Genomic DNA, 22,080 nt, shown 5'->3' with positions numbered 1-22,080 from the left:
AAATCAGTCTGCTTTATAAAACAGAAAGCTGCCTCAAGGAGATCTGTTACAAAAGACTTCAGAATTATACATACATAGCAATAAAACCTCTCAAACAGAACAGAAAACAGGACTAAGTTTACATTTTTTTACATTATTAGAATTAACAAAATATAGTTTCATCTTTCTCCCTGTGGAGGGAAACCTAATAAAGGCCAGATATCTTTAAAATGGCTTGCTATTAAGCACAACACTTGTACAGTACTACTCAATGCACTGTCACTAACAGAGACTGAAGCATGCTAGTTGTCACTTTACAAAATAAGTACAATAATTTAAATATACAAAGGCATGAGTATAGTACAAACTAATTGTCAGCACTGTTAGACAGGTACACTGAACAGGTTCATATAGCCACTAACTCCACTTGTAGCAGGCACATTAAATGGCTTCATTTGAGGCTGCTACACAACTGCAATACCACTGATGAAATCTCTACCCCCGAGCTCTGAACCCACCTGCTCTAAAGACACATCAGAGACACTAACACTAATTAAATAGATTTTCATCGTAATGATGTAAGGCTTCCCATCTGGAGGAACAAAAATACTTATACATAGCTTTAAAGTTTACTCATTGATGAAAATTTTTGCATTCTTTCCAAGTGCTGCTGGTTTTTAAGTAATAACAAACAATGATAACAAAAAGACACCAACAAAAAAAAGGCCAAATCTGTGCATCTTGAAATAGTAAAATGCACACGAGAAGAACCAGCCCAGTCCGACTGAGAGTTACCGCCTGATGAAAGGCCCTTTGAGGGACTGCTTGGACATGCCTGTGTTCATGTAGCCATGGTGACCAGCTGGAGTGTACACCATGTTGCCATGTGGTGGAGCCTGCATGGGCTGCTGGGGGTATGGCTGTGTTCCCATCATGCCCATCTGCATAGAGTACTGGGGCGACTGGTTCATATAGGCATGGTTGCCATGGTAGCCACTGTTCATCATGGGCTGGCTCATGCTGTAGCCATTCATGGCATTGAGGGAGGGCATGTTCATGGAGTTGACATTGTAGGCTGGTGCCGGCATGATGTTTACGCTCATGTTCATGCGTGGCATGGCTGCCAGCGTCCTGGAGGGCGCCTGCATGGCCACAGTCTGGGGCGGGCGGGCATACATCTGTTGCTGGTGGTGGGACAGCGGGGCCGACTTGGAGCGCATGGAGATGTGGCTCTTGGACGCCATCTGAGTCTGGATCCTTTGGGAGGGGGGGATGCCCATGTTGCGCTGCAGCATCATGGGGGGCGGGGAGCTGAGGTTGGGGGGCGGGGTCATGGTGGCCTGCACCTGGGGGTTGGGCACCCTGTGCGGGGACTGGGACAAGGACACCAGGCCAGAGTGCTGCGATGACAGGGAAGGACTGTTTGCATAAGATGTGATGGGGTGTGAGGCCGAGTGGTTGAAAGGCAGCGAGTGAGGGTGGTCCATCAGTGTGTTGGTGAGCTGCTGCAGTTTGGCCAGACTGAAGGTGGCAGAGGGCTGGGAGTAGTGCCCGCTGCCATATTCCCCCTGGTGGTTCATCCTCTCATAAATGGCAAGGTTTGGGTTGCCAGATTCGGGAATGTCTGCCAGCTGCATGGGCGTGGCAAAGTTGGTGGGCATGGCACACTGTGCCATAGGCTGCTGCTGGCTGTGTTGACTGTGTTGATTGTGAAGGCTATGCTGAGCATGCTGATTGTGCTGGCTGAGCTGATTGTGCTGGAGGTGATGATTGTGGTGGTGACTATGCTGGTTGTGGGGATTGTGTTGACTGTGCTGGCTAAGCTGATTGTGTGGACCGTGCTGATTGTGTTGGCTATGCTGATTGTGTGGGCCATGCCTGCTGTGGGGGTTGTGTTGACTATGTTGACTGTGTTGACTATGCTGGCTGCGCTGGCTGTGTTGACTGTGTTGGCTGTGCTGGCTGTTGCTAGGGGGCCTCTCCACCACCACGCAACCCTGCGGCGACTTGACGTTGCAGTGCTGTGGCGAACTCAGGCTGTTCTGCTGAATCATGCCACAGCTGCCCGGGTTGACAGCAGCCATTTGCTGGCTCACGGCGCAGCTGCTCTGGGCCAGGCCACTGGGGGGGATGCTGCCATAGGAGCAGCTGTTCTGGGAGGGGCCCGCCCCACAGATGCTGCCCCCCATGGTGGAATCGTAGCTGCTGGGGTTCTCGTAGTTTTCCGTGGTGCTCTCGATGCTGCCCAGGTCGCTGAAGCCGCTGTCCACCACCTGCTGCGAGTGGTCCGACACCGACGGCACGTCCATCATGGGACTAGTCTCCATGTTGTGGAGCGAGGGTACCGAGATAGCACTGTGGTCCGGGCTGATCTGGGTGTAGCCGCTCTCCAGGATGGAGACGGCAGGGCTGTTGACGGAGCGTACCGACTGGCTGGGGTGGGAGTGTGCTGAGGAAAGGGGACTGCTGTGGTCTGACTGGGGGCAATCGTCCATGGAGGTGAGCTGGGGGCTCTGGGCCACATGGGCGTAAGTCTGGAGGCTCCTGCAGGCCTCCTGGCTCTCCACACAGTCCTGGAACACACTTTCCTGCTCAGTCTCCTGGGTTAGGGACTGAACGGCCTGGGCCGTCTCAGAGTCGATCTCTGGGCAGATTGGGGGGTCCTCCCTCAGCACTGGACTAAGTGCTGGCCTCTCTAGTGGCTGAGGAGGTGGATGATCAGGACAAGGACTGGGAGCACTCTCCTCCTCTGACTCAGAATCCACAGGGTTGTCAGAGTCTACGGCTGCTACTGAAGCGACTGCTACTGCTGCTGTTGTTGTTGCTACTGCCGTTTCTGTCATCGCGTCCTGGATGCTTTCTGCAGTGGTAGCTGGTAGCTCTTCACTACACGGTACTGTAGAAACCTGCTGACTCAACTCAGAGTCATTGTCTTCTTTTGGATCTAAAAAAGGTGGGGTGCATTCGGGCATTTCTTTCGAACTTGGTTCCAGCTCTGCCTTGCTGTTCTCAGGCTCCGTCGCCTTGATGTGACTTTCGTCTTCATCGTCTGCGTCCTGATCCTCGGCGCGAGTCCTATGCTCTTCTTCCTCATCCTCTTCCTCATTGTCATTCTCCAGTAATACGGCGCCCTCGGTGCTATGTTCCAGGTCTTTGGCTGGGGAGTCCTGCTCGTGCTCGCTCTCCTGCGGGTCGTCCTCAGGTGGCTCTGGGGACGCACTTCTGTCCTCTTGCCTGGGGGACATGGCGGCAGGAGAGCCGGCAGGAGAGCACAGTGGAGAGGCCATGGGCGAGCCCTCGGGGGAGCTCATCTTATGTGAGCCGTGGTCGACGGGACTTTGGGGCCTAGAGGGGAGCCTCTCTAGCGTCGTATCAGGACTAGCCAGCTCTCTGCCGGCTTTGCTGCCCTCCTCTGCGCCGACGGGGTCCTGGTCCGATTCCCCCTTCGGCTCCTCGGTCTGGATGTGGTGCTGCTCGGCCTCCATGGGAGTTTCAGGGGGAGTGTAAAGGTTGAGCTTGAAGCCCATCTTGCGCTCGTTCTTTAGCCTCCATTTGGGAGGGCCCCGTTTCACTCCTTTGGGCCAGCCTTTCTTCCGTTTCACTGGACGTGGTCTGCTGGGTCTCTTGGAGAGCCGATCAGCTCCTAAAGTGGGGAAAAAAACACAATGTAGTACTTCTATTTCACCAGAGAGATTCAATACATAGCCAGTTATAGAACAATTTGTTAATAACACATACTGTGCCTTGCGGAAAAAAATACAAATATCAGTCAAGATGCAAATACCTTCTTTCCAGTGTTCCAGATTGTCTTTCTGCACATTTTTCTCCAGCCTCGGGCGACCTCTCCGGCGTTTCACTGGTATAATCGGTGTCTTGACCTCCTCCTCCTCCTCTTCCTCCTCCATCTCGCCCACTCTGCAGGTGCGCTCCAGCAGGGGCATGGGGCGCTCATCCTCAGAGTTATCGAAAGGCTCATTCAGCACCTCCGTCGTCTCGGAGATGGTTTCTGTTGTCACGCTGCTGTTTATTTGTTTTCTCTTACGCCCTCTCTTCTTGAGCACAATGGTTCTCTGAAACACACAAGACAAAACAAGAAACAATAAACAATGAACGTAGAGTAAAACCCCCATCAAACTAGATTTTGTTTTGTAGAAATGAAGACTGCAAAGTAGGGCACTAGTTGGACGACCTCTATGAGGATAGAGGAAATCCATTCAGGCTTTTGTGCTAAATGTAAAATGTTAAAACCACACTGTGAGCCTAAATGTTTGAGCAATGCATTCCCACAGATGAGGACGGCCTGGTGTGGAAAACCACAAATGAGACAGGCAGAGTAAACTAAAACCACAGTCCATATTCTACATTCTCCAGCGTTTCCCACTGGCTGCCTACTACAGATAACAACCGTTCTCCTCTCTGAATCATTTACAAGAAGAATGTGAAATCAATACTGTAACTAATGCACTAAATAAACTCTGACAGCCACTGCCATTCTTTTCCTGGATTCCATACTGTTATTGTTGAACGCTCTCCCTGACATCAGGCTGTAATATTATCTCCAGCACAAGGGGGCAGTGCCATATAGACAGAACAGATGTGAGCAGCACAGAGGAGGGCAGTAAATTAACCATGACCATTGACAATGGTACAAGGTTTAGCCTGCACAGTCTCGACACCAGCAGTGAAAACACAATCTATTATCTACAGCTGCAGGCCCACAGGGAGGCTCCAGATGACATGGGGAAGGCAGTGAACCCTCCACTGAATTCATGAATATTTATCAAACCCTTCAATCTCACCCGAGTACACAACATGCTCCCTAATGACAGAAAATATCTGATGATATAAATTCAATTCCACTTCGTACTGGAATAACACTCCAGACAATCAATGAGATAATCCCATTGGGGAAATAGCCGACTTGTGGTGATGCAAAAGGGAGTATGATTCACATCAACAAACAAAAACAGTCACCTTTCTCTTCGCTGCAAGCATTGCATGGGCTTTTGTCAGGATGGGCGGTGAGACATCAGAGTCGTCGTCATCGTCGTCATCATCATCATCAGCTTCGTCATCCTCGCTGGCGTCCTCTAATTCCTGAAGGCCCCTGTCCCAGGAGGGTGCGGCGCGGCGCTCGTAGGTCCTGTAGGGGACCTTGCAGTGGACCTTAGTGGGGGGATGCCTGCTACCATGAGTCATGATGTAGCCCTCTCGCTCCTCCTTCTCCCAGCAACTGGCCTGCTCCTTCAGCCGCTCAGCCTGGTAATTAAACAGACAAGAGGCATTATCTCTGGGAAAAGACGCACGCGCCGCTCCAACATCTGAGCAACGAGGCTAATGGGAAAACAAGAGATTGGAATTAACATCATGACAAATGAATCACCGCAGGTTCCTCCTGATAATAAGAACAGCCTCTTGATTGGATGTTTGCCGATTGTGGAGGGAAACATTTCCGTTAAGCAACCATGGAGAGATTGCATTTCATGGAATATTTAGTGCTATCAATTATGTAGTGAACTGATTTAGGGCAATTTTGCACAACATTAAATGCCTACTGACAGTGAGCATGCTTTACCCATTAATGGCCTCTATTTGAACTCCCCGGCTAATCAAACAGACAACCAACAAAAGCATCGCAGGCATTTGTACACAAATAACCTGATCCCTAGTCTCTAATGGAGCAGCGGGCGCCAGTTTCTGCTGCTTAACAAGGGAACGTACATCCATCTCTGCCTCCCTCTCCTCCTCAGACAGGACGGCGTTGAGGGTCGTGGCAGGAGTCCAGTGGAGGGCGTCGGGGTCCACTTCGTTCAGACGCGCGTTGGCCCTCAGCCTCTCCATGTGCCTCTGGATCAATCGCTCTCTTCTGATCACCACGATCCTAGGCGATAGGAAGAAAACAGCCATGAGTACGCGTCCAGTAAAGAGAGAAGTACTAGGTGACGAGTGGTTAAATACGAGCATAAAGACAGGCTCTTTGGGAGAGCAGGTGCTCCGTGTCCTTGGGGGTGCTTAACCTGACTTACTTCTGTCAATATTCAGCGGCATTAATGGATACGCTGTTAAAAATACCCGCTGGCCTGGATAAGTCAGACAGCATGCAGAAGCGGCAGCACAGGCTGAAGGAGGCTGCGGCTTGGAAACTGACCTGCCATCCTGTCTGTCAATCATGCCGAGCTGCTGGAGAGTAGCGGCGATGTCATGTGGACACATCCCAGTGGCCCTGCTTATTCCTTTAACGCTGATGTGTTTATCTGGGTGCTTATAAAGGTACTCCAGTATGACACTTTTCCAATATGCCAGGTAGGATAAGCGACCCAGATCTGACAGCGGCTTCTCCGGGGAGCCGGCTTGTCCTTCTTGCCTGGTGAGAAGGTAACCTAAAAAGACACAATTCAAACAAAAACAAAATGCTTTAGTCAAGCCAGAGGCTGCTGGGTTATTTCAGATTGCAATTCAATTTCCCCCTCCCTTATGAATTACATATTCATGTAAGGATGTGACATGAAACCCTGGTTGGGATTTCACCTTCAAATAGTATAAAGGGAGGTGAGGCAATCAGTTTTCCTCTCCTTCAACCTCTGTCAGACGCTATGATACATGCTGGCAAGGGCAACAAAAGAGGTTGAAAGAGGGGAGAAAAGAGGAAACAAATCTACAGAGCAAAACAGAGAAGCAGCTGGATGTCATTTCTCACAAGAGGCTGTACTTAAGAGAGATAATGAACAAGAAAAAAAACTAATACTAAAAGGTATCTGTGTGTAATTAGTTTTATAGCGGCCATGTCAAGGGTCATCCATTATGAGCAGCATGAAATTAATTAATGCCTTTTAATGTGCACCCACTACCGAGAACCAAACAAGCAAATCTAATCACCAAACAGTGAACACATAATATTCCAGTAATCGTGACAACATTCATTACCAAAGCTGAGAAGAGGAGCCAGTGATAACAAACACAGAGCAATGAATATTCAAATAAACTAATTACAAAAAGTCATATTTCATTCCATGTCATTTTACAAGTATATTACCATTAATAAACCAAAACAAAATAGCTACTCTGAATCCTTTGAATTATGATTTGAAAGGGAACATTTTTCACACTGGCAACCACTAATGCTCTCCTCTCAGAGCTACCTGAGACAAAGTGTTCCTCTAATACAATCCAATATAACAGAAAATCTTAATCTAAACAACTTCCAGCTCCAAAGCTACATTTTCCAATAAAGCCTTCAAAGAGCTCAGAACTCAGCTGTGTTCAATCTCCCTTAATCCCTGTCTTTGTTATCAGCACACTCTCAATATCACAGATCCTCTCGCATCTCTGTGTCTCAATGGCTCCCAAAGTGAACAGGAAATCAAATGCTCCATTACCGCTCACCCTCCCCTCGCTCTCCCCTTTTCTCTCTCTTCCTCACACTCGCACAACCTCGGCAAAGAGAAAACCCTTGAACTAATAAAAGTGCTATGATGACAAAACTGGCCAAATCCGCTGCCTAAACACAGAAACCCACTCAAGGCAGCACTTGTTTTCATAAGTGGACCGCAAGGCCTTAAATATTACATGTGTTGCATTTTGCCGGACTAAAACATAAAAACCAAATCAGCCTCAATACCTCATCAGAATTCAAAGGGGGGGGGAACGGGGGGTACTTTCAACAAAAGACCTCTTGAGGCAATGCTTAGGCCAATACTTATGGCCATCAAATAATAATGTATGCAGAAAGAATCTAACGCTTTCTCACTCCTAATCATATGTGATTGCTTAAGTACTGAACATGAATGCTCTTGATTTGGCCACTTCAAAGCCTTAACCAAATAACAGTACCTTGCCACAAGCCACAAATTCACCCCTTAATCTGAAAATGTTTGTAAAGACAGAGAAAAAAAACACAGTTTGGTGGGCTAAAACGCATTAAGGAACTTACTGAAATCAATAAGGAACCTTCCAAATCCTTGCCTTTGGTACTGAGGCATGATCATTATGCAGGAGACATTGTACTTCTGCTGGCAAAGCTTTTCCTGAGGGAAGGAGAAACAGATCAAGTATGTCAGAGCTCTGCTGAAGCTGGCAATTTACTGCACCTGCCATTGTCCTTGTCTAGAGCGCGCGCACGCACACACACACACACACACACACACACACACACACACACAGATATGCGCACACACCCACACACACAAATACACACACAGAGTGATAAGCTTTCATTAAAAAATATCAATCCGTTGTGAATACATTAAATCCACATTACAAAAACTGACAAATTACAGCAAGGCCTCTCTGTATCAGTATCACCATTCAGAAATTATGTGCGGTATTTCTTCATTTCCCATATAATCACTCTATAATTCTTACCTTGGAGAAATAGCCCACAAGATGACAGCCTTTCTCATCATTCTTTGTAAGTATGTAGAAGAGGAAAGGCTCCACATCATAATACAAGGTCTTGTGATCCAGGAAAAGCTTGGCTAACAGGCAGAGGTTTTGGCAGAATAGTTTGCTGACATTTCCATCAACCTAAACGCGGAATAAAAAGAGCAAGAGGACATTGTTCAAACAGTTATATTTTTTCCCCTCCCAGAATCCATTCAGTGGAATCTCATGCAGCATACAGTTATTGCTTTATTGCTGTAAAGGGCAGCTGACCTCAAACACAGAAAGGTCATCCTTTCTGTAGATCTCATTGGCTGGTGGGTGGAACCAGCCACACTTCTTTGTGTGTCTCTGGAGGATGTTTTTGCTTCTCATGTACTTCAGACAGAACTCGCACAGATAAAGCTTTTGCAATCTGATGGAGACAAAAGGGAGACCTGCAGTTTGTACACAGTATAACAGGTTTTACAAAGAACAAGTAGATTCCAGCTTCACTAACAAAGAAATTTGCATTATTTGTTTGAAACTTAGCGATTAGCTCTACCTTGAATATTCAGGCGGGTAAGGTGACGAGTACCAGGTTTGAATCTCATACTTCCCGAACTCAATGATGGCGGGGTATCGTGTTGAGTCGGTGTTAATCAAAGATCCAGTTCTCTGAAAAGAGATCCGACAAAAGCAAACGGATCAATGTAGTGCCCCCTGACAGACTGACTGCTAAATTTCCAGATGGTGTTCAAAGGTGTTCGATCACAGCGTTTAGACGTGCGAGGAAGTACGGAGGCCTTTTGCCAGTTTTCTCACCTGCGCAGAGAGTTCCTGGACGCGTGTGAACATCTCCACATCCTCCTCTGTGACGTGGTCTCTGGACATGGCCACAAAGCCAGCTTGGGCCTCCTGCTTCACACGCAGCTCACCCTTGTGGCCTGTTGCAGGCACAATAACACAACATCAACACACCAGATAGTGCATCAACACTGGCCTGTTTGAAGTAGCTGTGGCTGAATAATCTCATAAATGCATTCTATGCAAATGTGCTTATACTGTGAGTATTGTTGCTGAGCCTGTTCGAGGCCATGTCTCTGAGGAATTTCATAATGTATCATCTTTGCATGTTTATATGAAAATCCCTAATGTAATGAAGTGAAACTAAATCACTCTAATTGCGTAACTGCTTTCATGTGCTTAGTCATCCACCAAGACAGTTTCCCATGAATTAAAAAGCAGATGCAGTGAAGGGAGCTAGTGTAGACATGAAAAGCAACTGATGTTGGAAAGCAAGCAGTAATTTCATGAAATACATCAACACCATGAGTTAACCACCAAAACAAAAATCCATTACAAGTGGAAGTGATGTGTCATTAACATATTTATGGAAATTAGCTACTTGAGTTACACTGTCAGATGTGCTTATGCACTGTATTGTTTAGAACCCCTTGAAACATATATCCATTTGTTTTTTCTTGCTTGTTTGTTTTTCAAACTGCGACTATCTCCTGAAGACAGTCAAATGTAAGGGTTATTGCCCTTGTGGCTGTAATCATCGTGTCAGCTCTGAGTCAACCTGGGTGGGTGAATCACTGGGTTGTATGTGTCTAATGACCATTGGAGGTGAAGTTGAGTGGTGACAGTGATTGTGAGAGAGGGTGGAATGGGAGGAAGAGTGCTGATGCGACTACAGTCACTACTAGGCAGCGATCACAATGTGCGGACTACTGCAGAGGGTCAAGGACAGAGCAAGGAGCAACATGAGGGAGTTAGTGGGCCATGCACTATGACAAAAGCCGACGGGCAAGAGGATGGAAGCCACGTAGATTCCGCAGCCAAGTCAAACGCAACGAAACTGGGTTAAGAAACTAAATGAATTCAAATTAGGTGGCATAAGATTAGTAGAGAACTGTTAAAATGTTGAGGGTGCCAAAATGAGCTTCTCTCTCAAAGAAAAGATTAGCTCAAGTCTGGAAAAAATAATAACTGCGAGTGTCAAGCTTTGAGTTAAAAAAAAATAAAAAAATAAAAAAAGATTAAAATTGTGGAGACGCAGGTCTTGGTTGGAGGTTAGAGCCTTGCTTACCATGATTGTGCTCAGGCTTAATTCTTCCGTCTGTCAAGTCTCCCTTTCCTGGTGAGGGGGCTCCCTTCTGAGGGCTCACTTTATATCTCAGCCTGCCTAGCGTCCTGTGCTTTTTAAGAAAGGGGTTACGTTTGAAATGACTGACCATCTTAAACGGGTGTCCTCTGGGTCGGCCCGGCCCAGCAGATGTGGAGTGAGACAGTAACCTATTTTTGTTAAACTCTTTCTTTCCCAGGCGCTGGGGGCCCGTTTTGGACGTACAGGACAAATCCTGCTTACGGTGCATGCGCTTAGGCGGTGCGTAGCAAGGTAGTCCCTTTTTCCGCGACTGTCCCTGAGTGGCATATATGTGCGAGAGTCCATCAAAGAGTCCCTTAAGTTGGTTGCTATTGCAGAGACTACTCAGGGAGGGAACACTAGACTGGCTGGAAGAGCTCTGGGGGGAGTTAGCAGAGGTTGAGCTGTTGGACACCTGCGAGGGGGGGCTAAGTCCTGGCAACGTGGGAGGGGGTGGAAGTGCAGAGGGGGAGGGAGTTAGCTTTTGAGCGCCGTCGGCCACGAAGGCGATCGACTGCGGTGGCTTGGGCAGTTTCTGTGGACCCTTGTCCCTAGAACAAGACTGTTTGGCGGGCGACTCTAAGGTTACAGCTCGCGACCTACGGCCGACGGGGGAGGGGGTAAAGAATTTGGAAAGCCCATCGATAAGCCCTTTGGTTTTCTTGTTAACGGTGAGTGTAGCTGGGGTGGAGGTGGGCGTGAGGGGGGGAGTGGTGGTGGGGGTGGAGGTGGTGAATTGGGTGGCGTCGCCCGCCCAACAGGGGTCTGCAACAGCCAATCTGTCTCTGGCGTCCTTCACAGATGCAGCATGACCAGATGAAGGTGTGGAACAGACGGTAATCTTTTGACCCCTACCAGGTGACCCCCTTCCTCCAAGTGCTACCATGGAGCCGTCACCACTGGTTACAGACCTGCGAGGGGAAGCAAACCAAATTAAAATTCACAAAAAGGAGAAGAGATAAAATGTAAACATAAGAAAAGGTGAAATAGCTGGTGTGCAATGCACTGGAAAACTACGAGGTGGGTTCATACCATATTAATTGTTCTTTAGCAAAAAGAAACTGCAATATTCAGGTCATGGCAAACTTACATTCTTTGTTTGAGCTTATTTCTGGGCCTTCCAATAGGCTTTGCATATCGACGTTTGATCTGATCGGCTTTCTTGTGCAGCAATTTCTTCCCATTCTCCTTTGGCCTGCAGACTTGGCAGACCCAGGTTCCTGGAGGGTGTCCAAATACAGAGAGCATCGCTTAGGTGGGTTCATCAATTCAGAGGACATACATTCATTTGAAACATTTCCTTTTATACCGCGCGCTGGCGAGAATCCCTCCCGCTCACAATGACAATCAATTACTCAGCACAAAAGGAAAATCCATAAGAAAAACATTGGGTCAATTCACTGTCCACTGAAATAGACTTCGTGTCAGCTTGTTTCAAGCAAAGCTATGTGACTTGTATGAATTGCCTGCCAAATGTCCTACTACGTGCACAATCATTACAAGCCTAGCTGTAGGGCCGGTACTGTAATCCAGAGATAGCAAATCTCCCCAGGGATGCTAGAATAATTTGATATGCATGCAAAGCTCCTAATAAGCCATTGCTGCCTCACTGTGCTGAGTGACAGCCCCAAAAGGCCTTCTATAAAGAAAAGGCTTTGAATTGACAGGAGAGAGGGAAACCTAGAAGCCAGACAGTGTAAACACCTTACCTTTTGGCATTCTTGAAAGCGGTGGGTCACAGCATTCCATGTGAAAGCCCCGATCACATGAATCGCAGAACAGCATCTCATCCTGAAAGGGAACAGGAGGCATGTGTTAGGGATGTCCCTGTTGCATACATGTAACACCCTCTGTCATTGAAGGTCTTTTGGAAAAATAAGCCCAATTGTGCACAAGAGAGGCTTTACAAATCTGAGGGAAAACCAACAAATCCTTGGGGAGACACAAAAGGGGATCTACCTCCAAGCCTACAACAGTGAAAATGCTATGTTTTAAGAACTGTGCAATAAAGTACTTACAGCATTTTTCCCCTGTATTCGACAGGAACTGCAGGTTTTGCATTCGATACATTGCCACCGTAATCTCTTCACATTTGAGGTTAACTCAGGGGAAAACTTCAGACATGATGGATGCCCTTCAGAAGTAATTAAAAAGGCATATTAGCGTTACACATTTATACCATCTTTGACTGTCAGTGCTACAGAGCTGGAGACATGGCCTTCCCATTATTCACACAAGGAGGTTAAATATTAACATATTGCATCATCAACAATGGTGGGCCTGTATGTCCGGAACTCTTTTTTTTACACAAGCTGTGTCTAAAAACAGTATGATCAAACATCTGAGCCGCTAATTACAGATAATTTGATCTTAATGAGGCAGAAACAGTAGCAGCACTCATTCTAATGGAAGCCGATCCATGAAAGTCATGTAAAAGCTTGCCTTCTCCCTCACCCGGCTCCCTCTCATGGTTGTAAAACAGCTGTTTTACAGTGAGAGCACAATTTGTGTACACTATGAGCGGTTAATGAAAACCACCTCAACGCTACTTAGTCAAATTTGAGCTATAAAAATGTCACCGGGAGAACAATTCCTTACGGCATTTAAAATAATTGTTCAAACACAAATGACTCCTTAGGAGAGGTAATTTTATGGAGGGTTAGCAATTTTGTCTGGAACAAAAGAACAGTAAAGGAAATGCCACCAATCTGCAGCGGAAAATGGTTGATCTTTGATCCGCTCTGGCTAGTGTGCTCCATAAGAAGCTAGTGCAATCTGAATTGAGCGAAAATGACTTGGGTGATTTCAAATTCTAATGGCCACTTATGGAGCATCTGCCCTTCTTTAGCCCATTATGGGTTGCAAGCAATTTGGATCCCCTCAGCTACTCAATTTCAACATTGTTCTTCCAACAAATCCCTTCAAGGGAAAGAATTCAACCCCAGTGCAAAACATAGAGCAAGAATTTGGCATCTGCCCCAGCAATGTTGAGAGTTGCTGCTACCAGTCTAAAGGTATCATGCCTCACTGTATTTAACCATACATTCACACTTTGCAGAATGACCTTGTTGCAGCAAAGGGCCTCACTGCCTGAGCCTTGCTAACATACTCACAATTTTTCAGTATATTGTTATGTAGAGGGCTGGGCTTAGGAGAACTTCCCTGTCATTGTGTTAGGTGAAGTGATGCACAAGGCAACTTACCACTGCTCCCACAGTCTGCACAGGACAGCAGCTCCTCTGGCTGCTTGTCCCGATTTGACTCTTTCGTTCCCAGACAGAAACTGCATATTGGGATAGGGTCAACCCGGAGCTGGGTGGGAAAACAAACAGAGAGAAACTGTTTAAAAAATAGAAATATGCAAAGACGGTCTGTTTGGACCATTTTCTCTTGTCAGTAAGTGGATTTGAGATCAATGTAGATGCGGCTGGTTAAGGTATCGAGGCAGAAGACAAAACCTTTGTGTGGCTGTAATGAAAGCGGCGAAAAGATAACCTAGAAGCTCAAAGAATAAAACGATCATCCCTGATTTGAGTTCTCACAGACCAGAACTGACTCATTAACACGTCTCATCCAAAGAGGGATGGTGCATTCGAGGTCCTCCTCCTTTATCCATCACATCTGAATGGGTAAGTGATCTTAGTAATCATAGTTTAAGGGCTTAATCCAATTCTTAAAGCTTGCACTACAGTCTGAAAGGATTAACCAGCATGTAATCAAATTACCTCAATAATAAAACATGCTCTCATTGTTGCTGCAACGATCCATTGTAGATGCTGCACGTCTCAGAACAAACACTCATTTAAGGGCTTAGAGTTAAGTTCAGAAGTAGAAAAATATGAGCTCAAGGTTTAAGAGGATTTCCCCATTGATCACTTAGACCTAAGAAAGGCAGACTTCAGAAAAGTGGGCAAGACTTAGTGTCAACTCTTCATATACTAGCCGGTCAAAGCCAAACCAATCATTGGCTGAAATCATCATGAGACTAAATTTAGACTGAACCAAATGGCTTTCATATGACACACCTTTAAACACAATATTACATACAGGAGCCCCTTGAGGAGCATCAAACAAACTGCTGCCTCTTTGACTGAGAGGAGGTTCTTAACGGAAAATAACACTCACAGGGTGTGACCATAAATAACCCACCTCATCATCAGTTTACACACTAAGGCCTCATCAATTGACTGGGGCTTCGAAGGGCACTCCGGGGATGCCCATAATTAGTTCCTAGTTTCTATGAGGCAGATCAACATCCTGACCTCAAACAAATGTTTGACCTCCAAATCTCTATCGGTCCCGACCTCCTCCTGACCTGCACAGGCAATCAGGGAGATCTTTTTTCCCCCTCCAACAGGCACACGACAAGACCATCCTTTCAACCTGTCATACCATCCAAATGAAACTCGGGGAGGGGAAATACAGCAAGGGTACAGTGGGAATTTGGTCATTGTTCCTGGCTGTTGTATCAATTGATTGATACGGTGAGGGAAAGCAGTTTACTGCCACATCAATGATTACTCTATTTTCCAACCTGCCAGGTCAATATTTGAAAGCAGGCACTGGCATTAGGAGCTGATTGCTGCTCACAGAGCCATGAATATAAACTTTCCCCAACATAAAAAAAACACGTAAATGCTACTGTGTGGGATGGCTGAACCTGTAGGAGACAACATAGCGGCTCAAAGGTTATCAGTGATTTTCATACGTGTCTCAAGTAGGAGTAACACATCTGATTAGATATGTTAGTCAGGTCTACAACTGGAAACAATCTCGCTGAACAGGCCTAACTGTAGATACTGTTCATATTCCAAATGCACATAAACCCTATGTTTTCTTAAACTGACTGGAGAAAGTGTGAAAAACAGGGCTCATCAAAGTCCAAATCACATTCTCTACAGAGCTTTCTGTCTAAACGCAGACGACATGCCAAATATTAGCTTTTGTTCTTGATCACAAGCCATTGTGCTTTATCTCTACTATACTCAAAAAGACAATTTAACATAAGAAGCCAAGTTGTTAAAATGAATCCAAAGAATCTAGTAATGCTCTGCTGAAGTTGCAGTTAAAAACAAGGCCTTACTGTTGTCATTACTGAAGAGTCACGCTGTATGACTCTTTGGTAAGAAGTTGCATGTGAGTCATGTTTAATATTATGTTCCCTGCAGAGACAAGTTGAAATGGTCCACCAATCAGGGTGAATTAGGGTTAACAGATGTCATAAATACACAAGTTCTACAGTGTGAAGAGAATTAGAAATACAGGAGAGAAAATAGAGTTTGAACTTGATAATCCCTGCTAGCATGTGTTGTGTGTGCATATTGCATGTATAATGCCTACGGTTGATAGGCAAGTTTTATAATATAGGTCTCCACTGACTATACTATGAAGTCTAATCCAGAGGCCACTGGAGAATTTATTTCCATTAGGAATATGTTCCAGCCTGGTGATTAAACCGAAAGCATAGCTCAAAGTGCTCATTGATTAAATAAAAAACATAAAAATGTGAAAATACAGAAACAAACAGGGGCTGAGGAGATGTTACTGATTTACTTGGGGATTCCAAATTAAGTACATTACAGGAAATTATGCTGCTTCAAAAGAGCAGGCTGTCCTGAGTGAGGGGGTGGGGTCCTATTAGAACACTGCTGGTGGAGAGAGAGAGAGAGAGAGAGAGAGAGAGAGAGAGAGCTCAAGTGGTTGCATAACACAGCAGGAAAAAAAAGTCTCATTCCTTGCCTTTGTTCCTGCCAGAGTCTCTTCAGAATCTAATAAACTCTAAACCAAGACTGCTCTTTTTTTCCTCCAAGTATCTCTTATTCTCAACACAGACACGCTAGCTGTGCTTCAAGAACTGTGCAGGCAGAGAGACGTCTCATCCTTTGAAGTGAATGGTAAACCTGAACTAGGCTAGGTGATGTCATCGAGCCGGGAGCAATAGGTTGAAATGTTCCAAATGGAAAACAGTGGGCCTACTTCAGCTATGAGAACCATTGCAGGACACTGTGTCTCTAAACAGTTCTCAGTTTCACTTTTGGCCTGACCGCAGACACAGTCACAGTTGTGGCTGCAGTATCAAGGTGTCATTTCCTGATTATTCACTGTGAAACTGGTGGGGAGCAGGGTGATGTCTCTGTAGCCCGACGCTGTTCACCATTTGAGATGCATGACTTTAACACACACTATTAGACCACACTTTATCTTCATAAGCATCGAGATATGATCTGCAAAAGACAGATTCACAACAAACTATCTGGGACCCTGCCCTGCATTTTAGGACCGTACAGAGAAAACAATTTTCCATACAACACCCTCCTGCACTTGATAGTGTCTTCAAATTGTCAAGCAAGTACAAAACTGCTGTAATTTTAGAGACATTCATCTGCAGTGTGTGTTACTGCTGAGTGCCAGTGACACAGACTCAATCTCTGCAAGCTGAAAAGCACCCCTTAGGTGCCAGTGTCAGCGGAAACCATGCAGCCTGAAAGTTTGTTTATATGCTAGCTTTTATTTCCTCTCTCAGGCATCTTGGTAAACACAAAGGTCATAATGGCTGTGTGTAGTCTCAGAAACTTCGGTCCTACCTCGCATGTTACAGGCCGGCTGGCAGGGACTGGCTTCCCCCACTTGCCCTCATAAATGCTTATGTTTAAGTTAACCAATAAAATATCCCAATTTTGCTCATTAACACCATGCAACTCACAAGACAGCCAACAGTCACATCCTTAAAGGTCATTAGGCTAGAGTTACATAACTTGTGGGAAGCCTACATCAGACTGCCACACACTGTCAGCATGACTTTCTGATTATTCAGACTGATTATTGAGACCAGCATAAGACACAGGGAAAGCTAAGAAGAAGTGGAGATCAGCATGTGGTCATGGAGTGACAGTGCAGAGGCCATGGTGAGTGTACCTGGTCTCTCTCATGGGGGAGAAGTGTCACTGTTGACAGGACCAAGGGGGAAGCACTTGGACACCTGGCGCCCCTTCCCTCCATACTTCCATGGTTGAGCTTATACCGCGGGCCGTTCTTTAGCAACCTGCCGTTGTTAACGCACCGCTTGGCCGCCAGCCGTAACCTCTGCCGGAAAGCGGGGTTATCAACAATGTTTGATAGGTCGTCCTGGTTCCTCAGGTACCTCTCAATGTTCTTCAGTGAGGAGCCATGGGTATCGTCCAGGCCCTCAATGGCCCTCTTAAGAATTTTATTCCAATCAATATGGCGCAGATCACTTGAATTCCATATAGATCCCTTTGATGGCACAGAGACGTTTGCAGGTGGGAGCGATCCAACTCTCCCAGGGTTTCCTGGGTCCTTGTACGAGGCACTCCCCTTATTTGTAACCTTGAGAATAGAGCCATCATGAACACTTAATTCCAACTGCTCAAGAACAGTCCTCTTGTCCAGTCCATGTGATGTTGCCACTGCATGACAAATTCTCTCCTCCGAGGGCCTCTGCTTTTGCCTTTTGATCTTCTGTATTGCTTCAAGAATCCACTCCGTGTACAGAGGGTTTGCAAGTTTTACCATGGTTGAATAATTAGATTCACGAAAAAGTGATCCATACAGATTCCCCCTTTCTGCTGCTAAACATTTGGTACATCCACATCTTTGATAGGATCAAAAAGTTATGTTCCGCTGCAGCATCCAGATATTTTTCTCAATCCTGGAACTTGATGAAAAAATGGCACTAGTAAATTCCACAATGGTAGTTACTAATTGACCTGGAGCATTATTTACTGAAGTTCCAGTTCAAATCTGAAGGAAAAAACACAAATTGGTCAAATACGTAGAACACACCAGCATCTCTTGGTCACTATATGGTAATTTGTCTTAATTTACTTAACATGTGGGTAATTCACAAACTTTCCTGTGATCCTGGGTTAGGCCTACCGTTTCTAGCCTACAGTACATGGGAAATACAATAGAGGAATCTAGAACTTTTAAAACGTGATAAAACATGAGAAACAGATGGATAAAAACAGATGCAAGGGGCTGAGTTGGCTGCTAAGGAAATTAGAGTGACTTAATCCATAGCCTGACACCATAATCCACAGACCAAACCAGATGATATCTATTTCAAATACTAGACAGTTTTGTTAAAGAACCAAGTTAGGCTACTAACTATAACAGGTAGGCAGCAACTTCTACTGAGCTTTAGAAAACTGTAGACAGTCTCCTCGATAGACGAATATAGAAAATATATATATATATTTTCGGTTTCATATATATTTTTCGACAGAAAAATTTTGCAAGTTAACATTTCTTCTAGTGGATGAAAATTCCAATGTCTCCGTATAATCGTTTATAGTATAGCCTAATGTGGAGAAATTGATTAAAAATATACAAGAGATAAACTGTAAAGTTTAACCGTTAGTTGTCCGCACGCGACTTTGACAGCTCGACATCTGCAACGACAAAGTGATCAGCGCGAGCTTTAATGACAGTTGCATATAATCAATGCTCACTTCCTGACAGCTGCCGTTGGATGTTTATAGTACGTCTGCAAATCATTACGCAGCCTAACGAACGAAGAAACCGATAATAACTGTGTAACAAACCTAGAGTTGTGTCCGCTGAGTTGAGTAGATAATGACAATGTTGCCAGCATTACTGATGTCACCTAAACAGTCGCCATTTTGTTACAATGTTGTAGTTTACATGAATCCGACATGACGCTGATTACAATCCAATGGAGTCTCATTAAACCTTACCTACACTAATGTGCCCTCCCTAGCAACTTCAATATTGGCTGTAAAGACAAGATCCGATTTCTGGTTTGATAAAGCACATGTCAATCTTTATGTATGAGCTCACTCTAAAAGGCACGGCACTGGCTGTATGATCTGTCACTTCACTCAATTGACCCGCCTCTTAAGGTGCCTCGTGTAATGAATTGATATCATTTACCTTTACCACTCACGTTATTTGGACTAACAGTTCTATCGCAGTGACAGGTTATTATCAAGTTATGGTACACACTATGACATGTGATAATTGCCATAATACTTATTACATATGTTAGAAATGTAACGTTAGTTGCAAAGCGTTTAACACCAGCCCACCTTTACTTGGATTCCTCCTTGAAACAGTTGGTTACACTTGAAAGTGATTTGGATCATTTTAGACTTTAATTGGCTGTTTGTTAAATCCATCATTTGTTTGCATAAAACCTGCAAAGGCTCGACCATTGATTTAAAGCGGCACGTTTTTTTTTCCAGGTAGCATATTCTTGGGGTTAAACAGACTACTGCAGGCTAAAATGTGTGCAAGCTATCGCCTTTCCCCCCCTTCATCTCGTATATTCTTCCCTTTCACTATTTCCCCAGCTCCGACAAGAGCTCCTCTTTTCGTAATATTTAACATATAAACTATGTGGCGTTAAATGCGGCCATAAATAAACCTTCCGTTGAGCAAAAAGTAGGTTTTCTGTACGCTCAACGCCTGCCAACGACAATATTAACGTCCTGTGTTAGACTAGGCAAAATGATGGCATGACCTCTTTATCACTATTAACTAGCCTATCAAATATTTCCGATGAGAAAAATAATGAGCCCTGGAGAAAAAGATGTTCTGGGGGAAATAGAAGTTACACGACTATCGGGAGAGTAGCTCCTTCATCACTGCTCCTCAATTATGTATCGCTAGTTTCTTTTGCTCCCATTTCTCAGCCGCTCTATTCTCGTTTTCCATATTATATTAGGAAATGATACACAGCCTCCTTGAATTTACATCGTTTTGCTAGATGAACCTACCTACCTCGCGCTGCCGTGGGCGAGGAGGCAAAACAAATTACGCCAAGTTTTCATGCAAGGATGAACATATAACTAGTGTGGAAGAAAAAAGAGGGCACAGGCTACCGTAAATATTTGCTGGTAGTTTACCTCTTCAAGTTTTTCCCCCCCTCGGATACTCCTCTTCATTATCGGGATGATTGAAACGTCGAAGGATAAACATGCAGCGACATATCCATGCGATTTCGTGGTATTTGATCTCTTAAACGAAGGCTGAAAAGCTCGCACCGAGACATAGAGAGGACCTGATAACAACTAATTGAAAGGTTAATCTACATAGCAGCCTGTGACAAAGTGGTACCCTCCCCCTTCTTCTTCTTCCACCGTAGACATCCCTACTTCAGTGTAGTGGAGCGGACCGTCGCCCCTTTAGTGCGCTCCTACAATGATACTGTCAATTTCACTTTTTTTCCCCTCCATCAACATGTCCAGTGATGAGCTGTGAGGAATGGCACGCGCAAACATTTTGCACTTCATGTTTCCCGATTAGTCGCGCGGAGTAACATGCCTCACATTTTAATGTCATAACAGTCTACTGTTAACATTAATTCTCTCTATGGGCAATGTTAACTTCCATGGATATAAAAAAATAATCAGTGTATAGAGCTGGATAAGCCCACTACAAGATGTTTTTGATTTTCATATAAACATATAAATTCTGACTTTTTTTTTTTTTAATAAATATATATAGGAAATGAGTCATTGTGGCACTATCTCATATAACTATCCTTCTGTATCCTGGGCAGTAGAATGGGATATTATACACCAACACCTTAACCCAATAATTATCTGACTATGCCCAAAGAAGAGGGATAGTTTTCAATAAAGTTGACCATTAAATTTCCAATCTTAAAAAGATCATTCATAAAGTCCTTAGCAGTATTAGAAGTGACAGAATGCTTATTCTACATGCAGCAATACATGTGTAATCTGAGAGAATTGGTAATTCCCATAGGACTATAAACACATACTGCACTGTATAGCCAACATTGAAGATATGCCTTTTGAAAACATTGAACTTATACAAAAAACAGACTTTTTGTGCATTTACATCCACTAAACTCATTTGTTTAGTACACTTGTCATGCTCTGATTAGGTCACACATCTCCATGAGATACTCTGCTTATTACCTTGATGATATTGTTGCTGTTTTCTATCTGCCTGTGCGCCTTTGCCACCATTGCAGTGCATTTAATTTTTTCCTGCCATACAACTAATTACATTCATTTTCATCTATTAACTGACAGTGTTTCTGAGGAATGTACACAAATGAATAGTTATTTTGTAATATGTGTTTATGTAGTAAGGGTAGACAGTGAGAGGAAATGTGGATAAAGAGAGTTGTGGTTTGATGAGGTGAGGATTGGTGTCAGGACAGAGGCACTGACCAAACCCGCTTGTGTCTGGTTATAATGAATGCCACCCTGGGCCCCAGCAGGTCCTCCACTGCTGCATGGGTCCAGGGATAATTTGAATTGGAGCATGTGCCATTGCAATCTGCCCATCCCCCTACTCAATCCCTGCCAACTGCCACACTGGTGTTCACAAACACTGCTGCCCATCTGCGGGGCAAAACACTGGCCGGGGCCCCAGTTACTCCTTTGCCTGCATTCAAAGAGGAGATTCTGGTCGTGAACCCGCATTTGTAGGCAAATACCAGAGAGTCAAGTTTTTCCTTCCCTACTTTCAAAGTTGCTAACAGCGTATATTGTCCAGAATCTTCACAGCTAAGACAGATTTCCACACAATCAAACTGGCATTAAACATTTTCAAGTTTGTTTTCTGTGTTTGGG

The 22,080-nt window shown here is 44.9% G+C and overlaps 1 protein-coding gene across 2 annotated transcripts; it reads right to left on the bottom strand.

Moving 5' to 3' along the window:
- Nucleotides 1-766: 766 nt before the first annotated feature.
- Nucleotides 767-20,515, bottom strand: kat6b (K(lysine) acetyltransferase 6B). 2 transcript variants are annotated; one of them, XM_071523397.1, is made up of 17 exons: nucleotides 20,377-20,515; nucleotides 17,405-18,250; nucleotides 13,693-13,801; nucleotides 12,508-12,623; nucleotides 12,199-12,280; nucleotides 11,580-11,709; nucleotides 10,433-11,400; nucleotides 9,163-9,284; nucleotides 8,903-9,015; nucleotides 8,632-8,773; nucleotides 8,341-8,502; nucleotides 7,910-8,003; nucleotides 6,128-6,359; nucleotides 5,701-5,860; nucleotides 4,954-5,238; nucleotides 3,764-4,049; nucleotides 767-3,622 (listed from the first exon to the last, which is right to left on the bottom strand). In XM_071523397.1, exons 2-17 carry the CDS (start codon nucleotides 18,020-18,022, stop codon nucleotides 771-773), a joined length of 6,471 nt encoding a protein of 2,156 aa, XP_071379498.1. In that variant the 5' UTR covers nucleotides 18,023-18,250; nucleotides 20,377-20,515; the 3' UTR covers nucleotides 767-770. The 2 variants fall into 2 exon arrangements, with proteins under 2 accessions (XP_071379498.1, XP_071379497.1); XM_071523396.1 differs by lacking the exon at nucleotides 20,377-20,515 and adding an exon at nucleotides 19,054-19,164.
- Between the last annotated feature and the right edge of the window lie 1,565 nt (nucleotides 20,516-22,080).

This window comes from Centroberyx affinis, unplaced genomic scaffold, assembly GCF_046629955.1.
Source record: "Centroberyx affinis isolate AG114_WGS23_722 - 3 ecotype Tasmania unplaced genomic scaffold, CSIRO-AGI_Caff_v1 ptg001088l_1, whole genome shotgun sequence".
NCBI classification, from domain to species: Eukaryota; Metazoa; Chordata; class Actinopteri; order Beryciformes; family Berycidae; genus Centroberyx; species Centroberyx affinis.
Note: the sequence above shows the minus strand (reverse complement) of the source record. Positions and strands in the feature narration are given on the sequence as shown.